The following is a 22189-nucleotide window of genomic DNA, read 5'->3' on the forward strand; positions in this document are numbered from 1 at the left end:
TGGTCAAAGTACACTGAGGCTGTCTACAAGAAGGGTCAGTGCCGTCTCTATTTCCTGAGGAGACTGAGGTCCTTTAACATCTGCCAGACGAAGCTGGAGATGCTCTACGAATCTGTGGTGGCCAGTGCTATCATGATTGCTGTCGTGTGCTGGGGCAGCAGGCTGAGGGGAGCAGACACCAACAGAATCAACAAACTCATTCATAAGGCCAGTGATGTTGTGAGGGTGGAACTGGACTCTCTGATGGTGGTGTCTGAAAAGAGGATGCTGTCCAAGTTGCATACCATCTTGGACAATGTCTCCCATCCACTCCATAATGTACTGGTTAGACACAGGAGTACGTTCAGCCAGAGACTCATTCCACCAAGATACAACACTGAGCGTCATAGGAAGTCATTCCTGCCTGTGGCCATCAAACTTTACAACTCCTCCCTCGAAGTGTCAGACACCCTGAGCCGATAGGCTGGTCCTGGACTTACTTCCACTTGGAATAATTTATTTATTATTATTTAATTATTATGGTTTTATATTGCTAAATTTCTACACTATGCTTGGTTGGAGTGACTGTAACAAAACCCAATTTCCCTCGGGATCAATAAAGTATGTCTGTCTGTAGTTAACTTGGATTTTCGGATGGTCTTTGACAAGGTGCCACAGGTGATTCTGCTTAGCAAGATAAGAGTCCATGATATTACAGGAAAGATACTAGCATGGATAGAAGATTAGCTGAATGGCAGGAGGTAAAGGGTGGGAACAGAGGGGAGCCGTTTCTAGTTGCCTGCTGGTGATTACTAGTGTTCTGTAGGGTACGGTGTTGGAACTGCTTTTTTTTTTGCATCAAATATAATATTGAAATGGGTAAAAAAAAAGTAGCAGATGGAACATAGTGAAGGAAGTGTACGGTCATGCACTTTTATAGAAGGAATAAAGGTGTAGACTGTGTTCTAAATGGGGAGAAAATTCAAAAATCAGAGGTGCACAGGGATCTGGAGGCCCTTGTGTTGGATTCCCTAAAGATTAACTTGCAGGTTAAGTCAGTGGTGAGGAAAGCAAATGTAATATTAGCATTCAATTTGAGAGGGCTAGAATGTAAAAGCAAGCAAGGAAGTGATGCTGAGGTTTTACAAAGCTTTGGCCAGACTGTACTTGGAGTATTGTGAGTGGTTTTGGGCCCCTTATTTAAGAAAAGTTGTGCTGGCATTCGAGAGGGTCCAGAGAGATTCATGAGAATGATTCAGGAAATAAAAGTATGAGAAACATTTGATGGCTCTGGGCCCGTACTTGCTGGCGTTTAGAAGAATGAAGGGAAATATAAGCTATATAAGACCTCGCTCAGACCCCACTTGAAGTACTGTGTTCTGTTCTGGTCACCCCACTACACAGGAAGGACGTGGATACTACAGAGATAGTGCAGAGGAGATTTACAAGAATGCTGTCTGGATTTGAGGGTGTTCCTTATGAGAATGGGTTGAGTGTACTTGGCCTTTTCTCTTTGGACCGACTGAGGATGAGAGGTGACCTGCTAGAGGTATATCAGATGATGAGGGGCATTGATTGTGTGGATAGTCAATGGCTTTGTCCCAGGGCTGAAATGGCTAACACGAAGGGGCATAGTTTTAAGGTGCCTGGAAATAAGTACTGAGGGAATATCAGGATAAGATTTTCACACAGAGAGTGGTGGGTGTGTGGAATGCACTGCCTGTGGCAGTGGTGAAAGCGGATAAAATAGGGTCTTTTAAAAGTCTCTGAGATAGCTACATGGAGCTTAGAAAATTAGAGGGTTATGCACTAGGGAAATTCTAGGCAGTCTGTAGAGGAGGTTACATGATTGACACAACATTGTGGACCGAAGGGCCTGTAATGTGCTGTAAATGTCTACGTTCCATGTTCTATGAAATTTCATTGAAAGGCTTAAATATTGGAAGGCTTAGAAAGAGTAGACGTGGAGAAGATTCTTGTAGTTGGAAAGTCTAGGAACAGGGGGCACAGCCTCAGAAGAAGGGGGCATCCATTTAGAACAGAGATGAGGAGGAATTTCTTTAGCCAGAGGCTGGCGAATCTGTGGAATTCATTGCCACAGGTTGCTGTGGAGGCCAAGTCATTAGGTATATTTAAAGCAGAGTTTCATATGTTCTTGTTTAGATGGGACATCAAGGGTTATAGGAAGAAAGCAGAAGAATGTTGAGATGGATAATAAATCAGCCATGGTGGAATGTTGGAGCAGACTCAATAAGCTGATTGACCTAACTCTGCTGCCATGTTTTATGGTCTTATGGAGCGTAGTGGATGTGAACCGAGAGAGACAAAGGGCAAGAAATTTGGATTGTTCCCTGTCAGTTTGAGAAGCCCAATAGAAGCACCAAGTAGTCCATCATAGTAGTCAATGAGGCTATTCCTCTTGCCATATTGCTTGGGACTCAGACGGCTCCATCATGGGCACAATCCTCCCCACCATTGAGAACATCTTCAAGGGACAAAACCTCCAAAAGATGGCATCCATCATTTTGGGAGAACCAAACAGGATTCGTGTCAGATTCATGTAAATGTGTCCTTTATGGTTAGTATTGATCCTGTGGGCTGAAGGAACTGGCTCCCAGCAGGAATAGGTGACTTAACTCAAAATCAAATACTTCACCCTGCACCAAGAGTGCTTGCTCATTACAATAACTGGATCATCTGCGGTGCCAAGGGTTCCCCTAAAGCAGGTCTCACTGACATCATTTGGATTTGAAGCAATCCTAGGATCCAGCAGGGAATCTTGGAAGTAAATGGAAATCTTGGACATACCGGACTACATGACCTCTTTTACTAACACTATACATAGTAGTCATTTTTTTGTTTGTCAAGTGTAGCCCTGAGAAACATAAGGAAACATTGGCTGCCCAATATTCACTTTCCCAACCTTTCTCCCGTCTTCTCTCGGTTATTACTACCTCCTAAGCAGACTCTAGCTCACTGCCAAGGATTGTTTTGTGAGTGGTCAGTCCCCAACCATGCTACTTCCAAATCCCACCATTCTCACGTCACCAAACACTCGAGGAAATTTCTAGATTTACCATTGGTTGCATCACTATCTGTTGTAGAGGGGTCACTACAGAGGATCAGGAAAAGCTGCAGAGGGTTGCAAATTCAGTCTGCTCTATCATGGGTACTAGCTTCCCCATCATCAAGGACATCTTCAAAACGAGATGCCTCAAAAAGGTGGCATCTATCATTAAGGATACCAGCCATCCAGGATATGCCCTCTTCTCATTGCTACCATCATGGAGTCTGAAGACGCATACTCTATGTTTTAGGAACAGCTTCTTCCTCTGCACCATCAGATTCTGAATGGACATTGAACCCACCCATGAACACTTCCTCTCTCTTTGTACTACATATAAATTTAATTTTTTATATACACCAGATTTCTTACGGTAATTTATTGTTTTTTTAATGTAATGCATTCTACCACTGCTGCAAAACAACAGATTTCATGACATATATCAGTGATAATGAACCGGATTCTGATTTGGATTCTCTCTGTTCCACTCCCAAGTTAATATGGGGCTGTAGCGGTGTGCTACACGCAGCACTAAAATTACGACACGGAGTCGGTAACTGCAGTCGAAGGAAAAAACTTTATTCGAAATCTTCAGCCTCACTTTTAAGCCCCCCATGGCGCAGAGGCTCCAAAGCTCTGTGCTCGCAAACCCCCGTAGGCTATCTAATTGTGAGTCGGTTCGGATGTGCCAGGAAATGGGTCGCCACATAACCCCCCCCACCCCCGAACCGGCGATACACCCCCCAATGTCCACAGTCTGGGCCAGAACCTGCTTGGGAGGTCGGCCTCTGCGCCGAGGTGCCGGAAACTCGGCCGGTTGCGCCAGGTCCACATGGGCCGGTTTGAGGCCGTCCACCGTGAAAACCTCCTCTTTCCCCCCAACGTCCAGCACAAACGTGGACCCGTTGTTCCGGAGCACCATAAACGACCCCTCGTATGGCCGCTGCAGCGGTGGCCGATGCCCGCCCCTTCGTACAAACACAAACTTACAGTTCTGTAGGTCTTTGGGTACGCAGGTCGGGTGCCACCCGTGCTGTGAAGTGGGTATGGGGGCCAGGTTACCGAGCTTCTCGCATAGTCTGCCCAGGACTGCTGCGGGATCTTCCTCTTGCCCCCTTGGGGCTGGTAGGAACTCCCCAGGGACGGCCAGGGGCGCGCTGTATACCAACTCGGCCGACGAGGCGTGCAGGTCGTCCTTGGGCGCTGTCCGGATGCCGAGTAGGACCCAGGGAAGCTCGTCCACCCAGTTGGCTCCTCGCAGGCGGGCCATGAGGGCCGACTTCAGGTGACGGTGGAAACGCTCCACTAGCCCGTTCGACTGTGGGTGGTAGGCAGTGGTGTGGTGCAGCTGAGTCCCCAAAAGGCTGGCCATAGCTGACCACAGGCTGGAGGTGAACTGGGCGCCTCTGTCGGAGGTAATGTGGGCTGGTACACCAAAGCGAGATATCCAGGTGGCGATCAGGGCTCGGGCGCAAGATTCGGAGGTGGTGTCGGTGAGCGGGACCGCCTCTGGCCATCTTGTGAACCGGTCCACAATAGTCAGGAGGTGCCGCGCTCCGCGCGACACTGGCAGGGGGCCCACAATATCCACATGAATGTGGTCGAAACGCTGGTGGGCGGGATGGAACTGCTGCGGTGGGGCTTTGGTGTGCCGCTGAACCTTGGCCGTCTGGCAGTGCATGCACGTTCTGGCCCATTCACTGACCTGTTTGCGGAGACCGTGCCAAACGAACCTGCTGGAAACCAGCCGGACAGTTGTCCGGATGGAGGGATGCGCCAAGTTATGAATGGAGTCGAAAACACGTCGCCGCCAGGCTGCGGGGACGACGGGATGGGGCTGGCCGGTGGCAACGTCACAGAGTAGGGTCCTCTCACCCGGGCCCACGGGGAGGTCCTGGAGCTGCAAACCGGAGACTGCGGTTCTGTAACTCGGAATCTCCTCATCCGCCTGCTACGCCTCTGCCAGTGCCTCAAAGTCTACCCCTTGGGAAAGGGCATCCGCCACGACATTGTCCTTACCCGAGATGTGCCGGACATCCATCGTGTATTCAGAGATGTAGGACAGGTGGCATTGCTGGCGGGATGACTAGGGGTCGGACGCTTTCGTAAACACAAAGGTAAGCGGTTTGTGGTCCGTGAACGTGGTGAAGGGCCGACCTTCTATCCCACACATACAGGAGGCTATCCCGATGGCCAGCCGCCGTAGCCATCAGCGGCGGCTGGCCCTGGCGTTTCCCGGGAACTTGCAGGGCGGGCGACAACGGCGGGCTTCTGCGCCCCACCGCTGGTGGTAGAAGCACCAGTGTTCATTGGGCCGGGGGTTGGCGGGCTCTGCGGCCGGGCCTGGACTGGTTTGCTGCCGGGAGCGTGGCCGGGAGATCTGTGCGATGGACTCACCTTTTTGGCGTTCCACAGCAAGTCTGCCCGGGCTGCCACCTTCCGGGGGTCACTGAAATCTGCGTCGGACAGCAGCAGGCGTATGTCCTCGGGCAGCTGCTCCAGGAATGCCTGCTCAAACATGAGGCAGGGTGTGTGTTCGTCGGCGAGAGACAACATCTCATTCATTAAAGCCGATGGAGGTCTGTCGCCCAAGCCATCCAGGTGCAGTAAACAGGCAGCCCGCTCGCGCCGTGAGAGTCCGAAAGTCCTGAGGAGCAGGGCTTTGAATTCCATGTACTTGCCGTCTGCCGGGGGCGACTGTACGAACTCCGCGACCTGGGCCGCTGTGTCCTGGTCGAGGGAGCTCACCACGTAGTAGTAGTGGGTGTCGTCTGAGGTGATCTGGCGAACATGGAATTGGGCTTCGGCTTGCTGGAACCATAGGTTCGGGCGCTGTGTCCAGAAACCCGGCAGTTTCAACGAAACCGCATGAACAGAGGCGGCGTCGGTCATTTCTGGTCCAAAAATCGTTTGGACTGTCGGGGTCACCAATTGTAGCGGTGTGCTACACGCAGTGCTAAAATTACGACACGGAGTCGGTAACTGCAGTCGAAGGAAAAAACTTTATTCAAAATCTTCAGCCTCACTTTTAAGCCTCCCTCAACCTGCCCCCCATGGCGCAGAGGCTCCAAAGCTCTGTGCTCGCAAACCCCCGTAGGCTATCTAATTGTGAGTTGGTTCGGATGTGCCAGGAAATGGGTCGCCACAGGGCCTCCATTTTCTTTTTAAGAAAAATGATTCTCGATCTGAGAAGGTGATTGTAATATCGTTAATACAAGTTTCATTTTAACCAGTATTCCATTATAAAGAATTTTTATTTCCAATACCTGATGAAACTACAAACACTGGATGTTTACATTAGATGCTATCTTTTTACTCAGAACATTACAGCAGAAAAATGGTTTAACTACACAATGTCTCATAGGCCTGGTTTTATTCTCACAAATTCATGAATCTGTTGTAAAAAAAAAGACCATTCCCTACTTGTACATAGTTCTTTCCTTTTGCTTGTTTTTTTCTTTCCACTCTTTTCTATAAGTGCAAACCTCATAAATACTTTGAGGAGATTTGACTTCAGCAGGGCACAGAACAACCACTCTCTGCTAAACACTGATGACTCCTCTGTAGAGATTGTTAAGAGCACCAAATTTCTTGGTGTTCACCTGGTGCAGGATCTCACCTGGTCCCTCAACACCAGCTCCGTAGCCAAGAAAGCCCAGCTGCATCTCTACTTTCTGCGAAGGCTGAGGAAAGTCCATCTCCCACCCCCATCCTCACCACATTCTACAGGGGTTGTATTGAGAGCATCCTGAGCAGCTGCATCACTGCCTGGTTCGGAAATTGCACCAGCTCGGATCGTAAGACCCTGCAGCGGATAGTGAGGTTAGATGAAGAGATCATCGGGGTCTCTCTTCCCACCATTACAGATATTTACGCCATATGCTGCATCCACAAAGCAAACAGCATTGTGAAGGACCCCACACACCCCTCATACAAACTCTTCTCCCTCCTGCCATCTGGCAAAAAGTACCAAAGCATTCAGGCTCTCATAACTAGACTGTGTAACCATTTCTTCCCCCAAGCCATCAGACTCCTCAATACCCAGTGTCTAGTCTGACACACACACACACACACACACACACACACACACACACACACACACACACACACAAACCCCCCCCCCCACCTGACACCACTCCACTCCCTTTGCAATTTTTGCTAATTTCTTTCTCAATTCCTGCTATAACATTGTTTACATTTACATTTAAATTTACATCATTTATTATATTGTAATTTGCCCTTTACTATGTCTATTGTTTGTTTAATTATTATACTGTCTTGCACTGTTTTGTGCACTTTATGTAGTCCCATGTAGGTCTGAAGTTTAATGCAGTTTTGTTTTGTTTCATGTAGCACCATGGTCCTGGAGGAATGCTGTTTCATTTTTACTGTGTACTGCACCAACAGTTATGGTTGAAATGACAATAGAAGCAACTTGATGATTAAAGTATGAAGGATATTGGATGGCTCTCGGCCTGTACCCACTGGAGTTCAGAAATTAGTAATGATCTTTCAAGAATCACTAGATTTTCGAATGGTTCTGGGAGACTGGAAAATTGCAAATGTCACTCCACTCTTCAAGAAGGGAGAGAGGCAGAAGAAAGAAAATTATAGTCCAGTTAGTCTGACCTCAGTGGGCCAAATGGCCTAATTCTGCTCCTATATCTTATGGTCTTATGACCTAAGTCAACCATGATCAAATGGCAGAGCAGATTCAATGAGAGGAATTGTCTAATTCTGCTCCTATATCCTTAGGTCTCATGGTATCGTCAAAGGCTATTTAAATTTAACTCGGAGGTAGAGATGCATTTTATCACTGAAGTGTTAACAGATGTCAAGGGCTGCAGATTACTGCAGACACTGGGTGAATTAAATTAAAGTTATGAGGATATCCAACTGACTGATGAAAGGCATCAACCACTGTAGATTAAAGGCAGCTGTGGCACAGATCAGCCATAATCTAACTGACTGGCTGCACAAGCCAAATGGGCTAAAAAGCGTCTTTTCCTTATAATCCCAATGCCTGCGATGCTTGTCAATTCAAATTCATCTCTGTGACCCCAGCTGACAGAAGCACTCCACTGGAACGGAGAGAGAAGCCGCCTCTCTAGTCTAACGTAAGTGGCAGGAGATAGACCTCTCAAGGATGCCTGTGATTCATTGGAAGCTCCGAAATGTGAAGGGTTCCCGCTGTAATGGACACCAGAAACATGATTCTATTATTACTGTCTTCAGTTCCTCAGCAAATCTGTTATTAATAAAATGAAATAAAGTCTGAAGGCGTCCATGTACAGTGTTGATGGGCACTTTAACATCAAATTCAATACATTGTCATTATTTTATGATCCTTGCCAATCAAAATTTTCAAGTGACAGGTTTAAGAGCTGCTATGAAAAGTATTTTTGCTGGACCCAACTAAATTAAGCTGGTTGGCAATGATCGGAGTCTAGTGCTCACTGACTGCATTGTCATTCTTCAGCTGTTAATGACACAAATAAAAAATGTTTCTTCCAGTTTAAATTGCTCTATCTGTGGCCTTCTTTGAGGATCATGTGCTTTGAGAACTGTGAGGATCATGCTTTCTCAGGTGCTTTCAATACCATACAGCCCTCATTGTTGGGGGCAGGGGAATGCTCTGTTCAAGGAGAATTGGCACTTCTATTGTATCCTGGATAATGGACTACCCAACTGGTAGACCACAGTTTGTGTGGCTTCAGAGCTGTGTGTCAGGAATGGTTATAAACAGCACTGGGGCCCCACAGGGTACTGTGCTGGTTCCCTTCCTGTTTACCTTGTGTACCATGAACTTTAGATACATCACTGTGACATGTCATCTGCAGAAATTCTCTGATGACTCAGCAATCGTTGTGTGTATAAAGGGAGAACAGGAGGATAAGTACCAGGGTCCTGGTGCATTTTGTCAAATGGTGCAAGGTGAATCACCTGCAACTCAACATCAGTAAGACAATGGAGATGGTGATGGACTTTAGGAAGATTAAGCCTGCACTGCTCCCTGTTACTATTGATGGTGAGGAGTGGATGTGGTTAGGACCTACAAGTACCTGGGGTGCACCTGGATGACAGACTTGAGTGGAACACCAATACAAGGCTGGTATAAGAAGGGCCAGAATTGTCTCTACTTCCCAAGGAGCTGAGGTCCTTTGGAGTACGCAGGCCTCTCCTTCACATGTTCTAGCAGTCTGTTGTTGTCAGCACAATCTTCTATGAGGTGGTGTGCTGGGGCAATGGCATCAACATGGGTGATGCCAGCAGGCTCAGTAAACTGATTAGAAAGGCTGGCTCTGTCAAACTGAACACACTGAAAGCTTTGATAGAACAAAGAACCCTACGGAACATCCTGGCAATTCTGGACAATGTCTCTCACACTCTGCATGCCACCTTGGCTGAACAGAGGAGCACTTTTAGCAGTAGACTAGGACAACCGCGCTGTTCCAAAGAGCACTATAAAAGGTCGTTCTTAACCTCGGCTACTAGGCTCTGTAATGAGTCAACCTAGATCCAGGGAAGTGATGAGCAACCCCACACCCCCTCCCCATTTGACTGCCTGAGGTAACTTATTTTTTATTCTTTCTTACATCTCTTCTAATATTTGTATACCTGTGCACTTGTAATGCTACTGTGACATTGTAATTTCCTTTGGATCAATAAAGTATCTATCTTTCTGACTCCCAAACACAGGAACAAGAGGACACAAGGATGGTACAAACACATTGAAGGTCAGGCCCATGTCGCGGCATCATTTGTTACAGCCGCTCAGGAGAGGAGCTACAGGAGGCAGCGTGGGAGAGACAGAGGTGTGGGGATGAATTGGAATACATGCAGAATTGTGAGCTGGGCCCTGGAGACTGGCTCTCCCATTGGAGAGAGAGAGTGCACGCGCATGTGTTTGTGTGTGAGAGAGAGAAAGAGAGAGAAGGAGAGGATGAGACAGAGGGTGTCTGTGTGTGAGACAGACAGAAAGCGAGAAAGAGAGAGGGTTGAGACAGAGAGCGAGAGAGAAAGAGAGGCAGAGAGGGAGAGAGGCGGGCGCAGAGAGAGAGAGGCACACAAGATTCTGAAGATGCTGGGAATCTCTTGAGCAACACACAAAATGCCAAAGGAATTCAGCAAGTCAGGCAGCATCCAAAATGTTAACATTTCGAGCCAAGACCCTTCATCAGGACAGTTTAAGAGGCAGATGCAGCAAGGTATGTGATAGGATAGAAAGCAGGAAAGTTTATAACAAAAAGCAGGTGATCGTAGATTATGAAGGGACAAAAAAGGAACAAGACGGTTCTTGAGATTGTGGCAATGGGAGTATGTGTTGATGCTGATTTGTGCACTTGCACAGAAATTATCATCTGGATGGCTTCACTCGTCTCTGCACTGACATAATCAACAGCCTACGGACTCACTTTCGAGGACTCTGTAGTTCAAATTCTCAGTATTGTTTACTTTTTTATTATTGGCACAATTTCTCCTCCTTTGGGTGTTTATTGGTCTTTGTTTTGTGTGGTATTTAGACAATAGAATCCATGAAAAACCATGGGTGCTTTGGTAGTAAAGAGAGCAGTTCAGCGATCAGTTCCAGCATCCTCTGTAAGGAAGTTTGTACCATGTATGCATGGGTTTAGTCCAAAGACATACCAGTTAGTAGGTTAATTGATCATTGTAAATTGTACTGTGATTAGGCTAGGTTTATACTGGTGGCTGCTGGACAGCATGGCATAGTGGGCCAGAAGGGCCTGTTCTACGCCATATTTCAAAATAAAAAATAAAAAAATACTTCCTATTTCTCCAGTGGGTGCCTGCAAGAAAATCATTCTCAAGGTTGTATATAAGAGTCATAGAGAAGTACAGCACAGAAAAGGGCCCTTGGGCCCATCTAGTTCATGCCAAAACCATTTAAATTGCCTGCTCCCATCGACCTACACTGGGACCATAGCCCTCCATACCCCCACTATCCATGTACTTATCTAAACTTCTTTTAAACATTGAAATTGAGCTCACATGCGCCACTTGTGCAGGCAGCTCATTCACACTCACATGATCCTCGGAATGAAGAAGTTTCCCTGCATGTCCCCCTTAAACTTTTCACCTTTCACCCTTAACCCATGACCTCTGATTGTAGTCCCACCCAAATTCCATTGAAAAACCCTCTTGCATTTATCCTATCTACACCCCTCATAATTTAGTATAACTCTATCAAATCTCCTCTCTATCTTCTGCATTACAAGGAATAAAGTCCTAACCTATCCAATCTTTCCTTCTTTGTACTCTTTCAGCTTCATTTAGATCTATCCTGTAGGTAAGTGGTCAAAAGGGTTCACATACTCCAAATTAGGCCTCGACAATATCGAGCACAACTTCAACATGACATCCCATCTCTTGAAACAATACTTTGATTTATGAAGGCGAATGTACTTTCTTTATGACTCTATTTACCAATCAACCACTTTCAACAAATTATGGTCCTATATTCCCAGATCCCTAAGGACACACTCCTCAGTGCCCTACCGTTCACTGTGTAAGACCTACCCTGGTTGGTCCTACTGAAGTGTAAAACCTCACACTTGCCTACATTAAATTCCATCTGCCATTTTACAGCCCATTTTCCACCTGCTCCAGATCCCACTGCAAGCCACAATAGCTTTCCTCTCTATCTACTACACACCCAAACTTGGTGTCATCCACAAATCTGCTGATCCAGTTAACCATATTGTCATCTATATCAATAATCTGGATAATAAACGACAAAGGACCCAGCACCGATCCCTCTGGTACTCCGCTAGGCACAGGCCTCCAGTCTGAGTCAATCATCTACTACCCCTCTCTGGCTTCTCCTACAAAGCTAATGTCTAATGCAATTTACTACCTCATTTTGAATGCTGAGTGACTGAACCTTCTTGATGGGACCCGCTAAAATCCATGTAGATAATACTCACTGCCTTGCCTTCAACTACTTTCCTGTTAACTTCCTCAATAAACTCCATAAGATTGGTTAGACATGACCTACCATGCACAAAGCCATGCTGACTATCATTAATCAGTCCACATCTATCTAAATACTTATGTACCCAGTCCCTTAGAATACCTCCCAATAATTTCCCCAACACTGATGTTAGGTTTACCAGCCTATAATGTCCTGGATTATTTCTAGAGCCTTTCTTAAAGAGCAGAACTACACTGGCTATCTTCCAATACTCCAGTACCTCACCTTTTGCTAAGGATGATTTAAATATCTCTACGAAGGCTCTAGCAATTTCTGTACTTGCTGGGTCGAAGGGAACATCTTGTCAGGCCCTGGGGATTTATCCACCCTAATTTTCCTCCTCCTCCTCTGTAATCTGTAAAGGGCCTATGAAGTTAATGCCTCTTTGCCTCACTTCTCTCAACTGTGTGTGCAGCTCCTGAGTAAATACAGATGCAAAAAAATTCATTTCAGATCTCCCCCAGCTCTTTTGGCTCCACATATCTGATCTTCCAGAGGATAAATGTTGTTCCTTGCAATCCTTTTGCTCTTATCATATCTGTAGAACCTCTTAAGATTCTCCTTCACCTTGTCTGCTAGAACAACCTTATGCCTTCTTTCAGCCCTCCTGTATTCTCTTTCATTTTCTACACCTCATTTGTTCCTACCTGCCTATTCCCACTATGCACCTTTTTCCTCATCAGCCTATCAATGTCTCTTGAAAACCAAGTTTCCCTACACCAGTAAACTTTGCCCTTCATTTTGACAGGCACATAGAAGCTTTGCACGCTAATTTCCATTTTTGAAAGCCTCCCACTTACCAAGTACAACTTTGCCAAAAAACAGTCTGGCCCAATCCACGCTTGCCTGATCCTTTGTGACAGCAACAAAATTGGCCTGTCTTCAATTCAGAACCCATAGAACAGAGCTAACTTTTTGCATGTTTACTTTAAACCAAAGGCATTGTGATCACGAGATGCAAATGTTCACTGACACAAGTTTCTGTCACAAACAAGAGAAAATCTGCAGATGCTGGAAATCCGAGGTCCTGCTGAAGGGTTTTGACCCAAAACCTCAAATGTACTTTTTTCCATAGATGCTGCCTGGCCTGCAGAGTTTCTCCAGCATTTTATGTGTGTGTTGCACAAATTTCTGTCACTTGCCCTGTCTCATTCCCTAATAGCAGATCAAGTATCTTACACTCTCTCTCATTGGGACTTCTTCGTACCAATTAAGGAAACTTTCCCATACACATTTGACAAGCTTTATCTCATCTAGTCCTTTTACAGTATGGGAGTCCCAGTCAATATGTAGAAAGTTAAAGTCACCTACTATAACAACCTTATGTCTCTTACAACAGTCTGAGATCTCTTTACAAATTTGTTCCTTGGACAAAATGGTCTGTAATACAGCCATATTAAAGTAGTCATACCTTTCTTATTTCTCAGTTCCACCTATAATGCCTCACTAGAAAGTTTTCCAGTCTGTCCTGACAGGGCACTGTTGTGACTTTTTCCGTGACCAGTAACGCCACCCCTCCTCCTTTGATCCCTTCCCACTCTGTCATGTCTAAAGCAACTGAACCTCAAATATTGAGCTGCCAATCCTGCCCCTCCTGCAACCAAGTCTCACTAATGGCTACAACGTCATAATCCAGGTGTTGATCCATACCTTGAGCTCATCGGCCTTTTCTGCGATACTTTTTGCACTGAAATATACACACAGTATATATGGCAAACATACTTCAATAATGAATTTACTTTGATCTTTGACCTGTCACCTCTATTCCACATCAGAATCTCTTGCCTTCATCACAGGGGACAAATTAGCCACTAATGTCCAAGATAAATCCACTGACTCTCACAGTTACTAAAGCAACTCTTCCCCTATACAGTCTCCTGTAAGGACACAATCCTTTTTCCCTCAGTTTCTCTGTCTCTGTTGATAAGGTGAAGCATTCTGCTCCAAACCTTCTGAGATGACCTCCTTCTTTCTGTAAATCTTGCTTCCCATCTGCCATGGTTGATGGAATCCATGAGGTTTCTCTATCCACTACCACCCTCACCACACCCCGCCTCACCGCACCAACAGAACAGAGTTATACTTCACAGAGTTATAGAATTATAGACTATAAGACCATAAAGACAAAGAAGCTGAGTTAGGCCATTCAGCCCATCAAGTCTGCTCTGCTATTCCATCATAGTCAATTTATTATCCCTCTGAACCCCATCTTCCTGTAACCTTTGACACCCTTACTAATGAAAAACCTATCAACCTCTTATTAACCCAATGGCTTCGTCTCTACAGCCATCTGTGGCTATAAATTCCACAGATTCAGCACCTTCAGGCCAAAGAAATTCCTCCTCATCTCTGTTCTAAAGGAACATCCTGTTATTCTGAGACATTATGATCTGGTCCTAGACTCTCCCACTATTGGAAACATTCTTTTTACATTCACTCTACCTGGGCCTTTCATGATTCGATAGGTTTCAATGAAAATCCTCTCATATTTCTAAACTCTGGTGAAGACAGGCCCAGAGCCATCAAATGTTCCTCATATATACACACCCTTTTATTCCCAGAGGTTATTCTCATGAACCTCCTCTGGTCCTTCTTCAATATCCTTTCTTAGTTACAGGTTCAAAAACTGCACACAATTCTCCAAGTGCTGTCTAACCTATGCTGCACCAAGCCTCAGCATTACATTCTTGCTCCTAAATATCTTTTGAAATGAATGCTAACATTGTAGTTACCTTCCCTGGTGTTCACCTTTCACCCCTTTAACCTCTGTATCCAGCACATCATCCTTCACCATTTCACCAGAATGCAGAATCCTACAAGTTACATCTTCCCCTCACCACCACCTGAGTCCATTTGCCATCCCTCTAGGACTATTCTCTCTCTCATTATCTGGTATGACCATCCCTTCGCATCCATCCTTCCCCATCCCAACCACATTCCCCTGCTGTCATAGGAGCAACACTTATCACTTCACTTTTTTTATTGGTTCTATTGTATTTTTGGGTTTTTTGTTGTTAATGCCTGCAAGAAAATGAATCTCGGGGAAATATATGGTGACAAACACGTACTTCGCCGAAAGTAATAAGGCATATCGGAGTGAGATAGATCAGCTGGTTGAGTGGTGTCACAATGATATCTTTGGATATTGTTAACACTTAACATCTATAAACCCCAAAGAATTAAAAAGGATTCATCTGGGAATTGGTTGTACTGTGGAAGGCAGTTTCAATTTCCTGGGTGCCAGCATCTTTGAAGATCTATCCTTGGCTCAACATATTGATGCAATTACAATGAAGGTACGACAGCAGAAATTTGAGGAGTCATTGTACAGCACCAAAGACTTGCAAATTTCTATAGATGTACCATGAAGAGCATGCTGACTGGTTGCATTAGTGTCTGGAGGGACCACTGTGCAGGATCAGAAAAAAAACATAGTAATTTGCAAACTCAAGCCAGCTCCATCATGGACACTCGCCACCTTAGCATTGAATACATCTTCAACAGGCAGAATCCGTCATTAAAGACACCCTTCAGCCAGGGCATGCCCTCATCACAGAGGTTGTACGGGAGCCTGAAGTCACACACTCTCAATATGTTAGGTACAGCTTATTCCCCTCTGCCATCGGATTTCTGAACAGACTACAACCCCATGTGCATTACTTCAGCATTTTTTGCTCTTTTTGCATTCATTTACAGTTTTTATTATACATTACCCTGTACTGTTGCTGTAAAACAACAAATATCACAACATATACCAATAATATTGAACTTGATTCTGGTTCAGTAACAATAAATTTACTCGGAACCTTGAAGTTCCTCTCTCACTACCATTCAGAGACCAATGCCGCCCTTTTGGGTGAAGCAGATATTACTTTCCTTGTAGTTTTACATTTTTTATGCTTGTTTGCTTGTATTTTTATATCATTACCTATAGCTGTGTGATTGTTCAGTGAGTTTTCCAGTAATCACAGTTCAGCTGCTTCTATATTTTTCTAGAAGCAAGTGTCACACCACTTGAACCTGGCTCTTTTATAGGTTAATTGTTATTGTTATATTGTTGTTATTTCTCGTCTAATTAGACGGCCACAAGTGCTTTTTCCTATTTTCTTTTCTTTGTTCTCTCAGCTCCTCTTTCTTCTCTTGTTTTCTGTTCTTGTAATAATAAAACGACTGTAAGCAGCAAGTTTTATGCCTTATTCTTGACCTGCGAAGAACCTTTGGATCACTAAGGTATCATAATTCAACAGCTCTTATAGAGTAGATTACAGAAGATGCTCCCACATGTGGATAAGACGAAGATAGAGAAGTAATCAGATAAAGATTTCCATTTATATGCTTTCCACGTCGCACAAGGCTTTATAGATAATGAAATGTTTTCTGAAGTGTGCTCACTGTTGCGGGAGAGAGCTCAGCTAAGTAGCTCATAAAGAGCAGCCACATAATGACTAGATAATTGATTCCAATGAGGATAAATACTAGTTAGGTCATCAGGAACAATGTCCCCAATCTACTTTGAACAGTACCACTGGGTTACTTTCATCATAGGTAAAGCCCTCCTCACCCCGAGCACATTTACAAGGAGCGTTGAAGTGGGAAAGCAGCATCCATCACTGAGGACCCCCACCACCCGGGCTATGCTCTCTTCTCACTGCCGCCATCAGGAAGAAGGTACAGGAGCTTCAAGTCCAACATTGCCAGGTTCAGGAACAATCACCAGCAATCAACCGTCAGGCTCTTGAACCAGAGGGAGTAACTTCACTCACCCCAACACTGAACTGATTCCATAGCCTATGGACTCACTTTTAAGGACTCTACAACTCACGTTCACAATATTTATTGCTTTTTTTGTATTTGCACAGTTTCTTGTCTTTTGCACTTTGATTGTTCGTGCAGTTTTTCATTGATTCTATTGTGTTTCTTTGTATTTACTGTGAATGTAGCTGTTTGGTGTTTCTTGGCTGTCTGGGGTGAGATAAATCTCAGGTTGTATACTGCAGATATACTTTGATAATAAATGTACTTTGATTCATCAAATGCCCACAAGAAAATAAATCTCAGGGTTGAATATGGTGACATATATGTATGTACATTGTTAATATATTCACTTTGAACTTTGATGTGGGAGAGCAGGCGGAGCTTAAATTGAATGATCGAAAACACAGCACTTCCTTTGCACAGCACAATAGTGTCACCTCACACTTTTTCACACTTGTTCAAGTGCGATGTCACGGTAGCATAGTGTTTCACGTAAATTTACCACAGTGCCAACAATTCAGGTTCAATTTCACCGCTGCCTGTAAGGACTTTGCACATTCTCCCAGTGACCACACAGAAGCTCCGCTGTCCACCCACACTCCGACTACACACACAATAGTAGGTTAATTGGTCACACAGGTATAATTGGGTGGTCTGGGCTCGCTGGGCTAGAAGAGCCTGTTACCATGCTATGATTTTAAGTCTGCGTAGCAGGACTATTCTGGTGAAGGGTCCCCAGATCTGAAACATTAACTACTTCTCTCTCTGCCTCACCTGCTGAATGTTTCCAGCACTGAGTATCTCTTACAGATTTCTCATTGGGGGTCTCTCTTCCCGCCATTACAGACATTTAAACCACACGCTGCATCCGCAAAGCAAACAGCATTATGAAAAGGACCCCACACTCCCCTTATACAAACTCTTCTCCCTCCTGCCATCTGGGAAAAGGCACCAAAACATTCGGGCTTTCATGACCAGACTATATAACAGTTTCTTCCCCCAAGCCATCAGACTCCTCAATACCCAGAGTCTGGACTGACACCAACTTACTGCCCTCTACCATGCCTACTGTCTTGCTTATTATATATTGTAATGCCTGCACTATTTTGTGCACTTTATGCAGTCCTGGGTAGGTCTGTAGTCTAGTGTAGTTTTTTCTGCGTTGTTTTTTAAGTAATTCAGTGTAGCTTTTGTACTGTTTCATGTAGCACCATGGTCCTGAAAAACGTAGTCTCGTTTTTACTGTGTACTGTACCAGCAGTTATGGTCAAAATGACAATAAAAAGTGACTTGACTTGACGACTTGAGAATCAGCAGTTTTTTGATGTTCTCTTATGGTGTGATGGAACTTGAACACACAGCCACTGGCCTCACAATTTAGAGTGTTGCCATCCACACAGCAACCGGACGTAAAGAGGGCAGCTGAATTCAAAGGGAAATTCATGATAAAGGCTGTCGAGGACACAGAACTCAATATGTCCTGGAATGGTTGCAGCAAGTAAGCAGATCTGGCTGGATACTTTCCAGCGAATGTAGTAGACATGGGAGAAAGGAATAAACTGACAAAAAAAAAGTGTGTATGGGGGTAGAACAGACCAGCTGAGTTAAATAGCCTGTTTTGGCTGCCGGCTGAAGACACTTCTCCAAAATCCAAATCTCACCAGCAAAATTGTTGCTCTAGTGCGCCCTCTGCAGGACAGCCTGTTGAAGGATGCTTGAAGAGCTGAGAATTATACAATCCCAGCTGTACCTTCTGCATTAGACAAGTCCTAGTTAACAAAGTGTGAGAATGCAAAGCGCTCAGACAGTTTGAACTATGGAATTCCAGCAACTATTACAAATTTCATCACATCTCAGCCTCTCTGAGGGCTAAAATTAAACCAAGTAAAGGTTAGACTGTATGTGTCATGATATCATTCCAATGTGAGAGTTACCAAAAGATTACAACTAATACTATGATTACTTTGGGGATGAGATGAGGCCAGTGCTAGCTTCAGTGTCAGGGATAGTGAAGAGCCCTTGAACTGTTCACAGAACTTCCTGAATTAGTATACATTCTAAAGAAAGAGATGAAATATTAGCTTTATTTGTCACATGTAGATTGAAACATTCAGTGAAATGCATCATTTGTGCCAGTAACCAACACAGTCAGAGGACTTCTGGAGGCAGCCTACAAGTGACACCGTACTTCTGGTTCCAACATAACATGCCCACAACTCACTAACATGAAACCTAATCGTATCTGCACTTCTTTGCAATGTGCGAGGAAACCAGAGGACCCAGAGAAAACCCAAGGGGAAAACAGAGTCCAAAGACACAACAGACAGGATCTCCCGGTTGCCACTCACTTCAACTCTCCTTCACATTCCCATTCAGGTATGTCCATACATGGCCTCCTCTACTGCCATGATGAGGCCAAACAGGCTGGAGGAACAACATCTCATATACTGTCTGGGTAGTCTCCAGCCCCTTGGTATGAACATCAAATTCTCCAACTTCTGGTAATTCCCTCCCTCTCCCTTCCCCCATCCTACCTTCACTCTGTCTCCTGTTCTAGCTGCCTATCACGTCTCTCATGACTCTGCCTTCTTCTACTACCCATAGTGCTTTCCCCTTAGATTCCTTCTTCACCTCTCCTGCCTATCCCCTCCCTGCTTCCCCTCTCCCACCCCTTGATCTTTCCTCTGATTGGTTTTCCACCCTCCCCCCACCTTCTTTATAGGGCCCCTGCCCCCTCCTTCTTTAGTCCTGATGAAGGGTCTTGACCCGAAACGTTGACAGCTTATTTCAACGGATGCTGCTGAGTTCATCCAGCCTTTTTGTACGTCTGGAGAGTCCAAAGGTGTACCCATTAGTAGATTAATTTGTCATTGTAAATTGTCCTGGGGATTCGGCTAGTGTTAAATAGGTGAGTTGTTGGGCAGCGTGGCCCTTTGGGAAGGAAAGGCCTATTCTGCACCATTATCGTAAAACAAAATAAGAATAAAACATCTAAACTCCCTACAAACAGTGGCGGAAATCGAACCGTGACCAACGATCGCTGGCCCTGTAAAGCAACTGCACTATCCCCTACACTACCTCTCCCCTATTGCTTTGTGGATTTGCATGTTACCCTGTGCAGAGGCCATGCGATTCTTCTCTGTGATTTTCCGATATTAAGCAAGCACCAATAAAGCAGACTTTGGGTCAGTCCCTGGGGAGTAATGTGAACAGTCTGGAGCACATCTTACTGAAGGAATATTTCCGGGGCATTCACCATCATTCTTTGTTAATCACTGGTGTGGCCACCATTAACTGCCATGTTGCTCATTTCAAAAAGTAGGTCATGGAACATGAACACTGCAGCCTTCGGCCCACAATGTTGTGCTGACCTTTTACTAACTCCCAAGATCAATCTAACCCTTCCCTTCCACGTTGCCCTACATGCTACATTCATCCATCTGTCAAGTCTATTCTCATTTAACTATACGTACCCCATTAAAAGAGACAGTACTTCTTCCAAGTCAGGGTGTAAAGCACAGTAGTACACATAACACACATAGATAACTCGGAAAAGTAAGAATTAAATCTACAAATTAATTACGCATAGATAAACAAAATAAAGTGCATGAATTAAATATTGTAGGGCGAGTACAAATTAGCTGGTGACACTTCTAATGCAACAGTGAGCTCAGAAGCTAATGGCCTGAGGGAAGAAGCTGTTTCCCATCCTAACCGTTTTTGTCTCTATGCATCAAAATCTCCTGCCTGACGATAGAATGCCAAAGAGAATATTGGATGGATGGGTGGGATCCTTGATTATACTGAGGGCCCTGCCTATGCAGGAATCTGCCATTTAAAACCTGGGATCAGTAAGAGGTGTGTGGGCAGCTGGGGTGATTGGATTTCGGATACGGCTCAACCGTGACCTGGATGAGCTCATCCTCTGACTTACCATGAGCGCCTTGTGGTTCTTGGCCCTGGCGGCTTTGTGCAGCGCAGTCACGCCATCCTTGGCGCGGAAATCCAGGTGTGCGCCACCATTCCGTAAAGCCTTGATAACCTCCACTGGGACTTCGAGCTGGGCGGCTAATGTCAGCGGAGTTTCTGCAAGGGTGAAGCCACCATATGATTAGCCACGGTCAAGTTCGTTTAATTGACATTCAACCGTGCATATGTATCCTGCTAAATGAAACAACGTTCCTCCAGACCAAGGTGTATAACACAGTATGTATAACTCTCACACATAACACAAAGTAATACTACCATTTGTAAACTAAGTTACACATAAGAAGTAAACCGTAAGTTAAAAAGTAAACAGCACAAAAGTACAGGTGTTTCATACGTGATGAGACGTGGCTGGTGACAGGATGTTCAGCCATCCCAAGGCCTGGGGGAAGAATCTGCTTCCCATCATAATAGTCCTTGACCTGATGCTATGGTACCTCCTGCCTGATGGAAGGGGTCAAAGAGATTGCTGGATGGATGGGAGGGATCGCTGGCAAAGCTACATATGCAGCACCCCAATCAATATCTCGGATGGATGTAAGAGCCACCCCAGTGATCCTCTCAGCAATCCTCGTAGTCCTTTTGCAGGGACCTGAGATCAGAGGCCCTGCAACTCCCAGACCAGGTGTTCATGCAGCTGGTCAGGAGGCTCTCAAATGTCCTCCCTGTAAAAATTGGTTAAAATGGGGGGGGGGGTGGGGGGGAGCCTCACCTGACGCAATCTCCTCCAGAAGTAGAAACACTGCTTTCCTGGCTGAAGAGACAGTAATGAAGGACCAGGTGAGATTGTCCATTACGTGCACTCCCAGAAACCCAACTCTCTCCATGGAGGAGCCGGGTATGTGCAGTGAGGCGTGGTCAGCCTGGACCTTCCTAAAGTCCGCAATCATCTCTTTGGTCTTGTCCACGTTGAGACTCAAGTTGTGCTCGCACCATTCTACCAGCCGCTCTACCCCCTTCTCTGCATGCTGCCTCGCTGTCGTTGTTGATGAGGACAAGCACTGTTGTGTCATCAGCGAAGTTGCTGATTTGGTTTGAACTGGATCTAGCAGTGCAGTCACGCACCAGCAGCGTGAAGAGCAGTGGGCTGATCACACAGCCAGAAGGAGAACGATGGAGCTAGAGATGTTTCTGCTAACACAGACTGACTATGCGACCTTTCCGTCAAGAAGTCCAAGACCCAGTTACAAAGAGAGGTGCTGAGACCTAATGAGAACAGCTTATGCACCAGCTTCTGAAGGAGGAGAATCTTCTCCGCTGAGCTGAAGTTGAGCTGAAGTCGATAAACAGCTTTCTGGCAAATGAGGCACCGTTTTCCAGGTAGGATAGGACGGAGTGGAGTGCAGAGGCTATGGCATAATCAGCAGGCTGATTTTGAACAATATGAAACTGGAAAAGGTCCAATGTAGCAG

General features: G+C 45.3%; 1 protein-coding gene across 3 annotated transcripts in view; it reads right to left on the minus strand.

Moving 5' to 3' along the window:
• shank2b (SH3 and multiple ankyrin repeat domains 2b) overlaps positions 1–22189 on the minus strand; it is a 1221224-nt gene that overhangs the window by 862208 nt on the left and 336827 nt on the right. For all 3 annotated transcript variants that reach the window (XM_059976077.1, XM_059976076.1, XM_059976075.1), the window contains one exon: positions 20725–20876. In XM_059976077.1, coding sequence (XP_059832060.1) covers positions 20725–20876 — 152 coding nt within the window. The remainder of the gene's footprint in view (positions 1–20724; positions 20877–22189) is intronic.

Source organism: Hypanus sabinus, chromosome 7 (assembly GCF_030144855.1).
Source record: "Hypanus sabinus isolate sHypSab1 chromosome 7, sHypSab1.hap1, whole genome shotgun sequence".
In the NCBI taxonomy this organism is placed as follows: domain Eukaryota; kingdom Metazoa; phylum Chordata; class Chondrichthyes; order Myliobatiformes; family Dasyatidae; genus Hypanus; species Hypanus sabinus.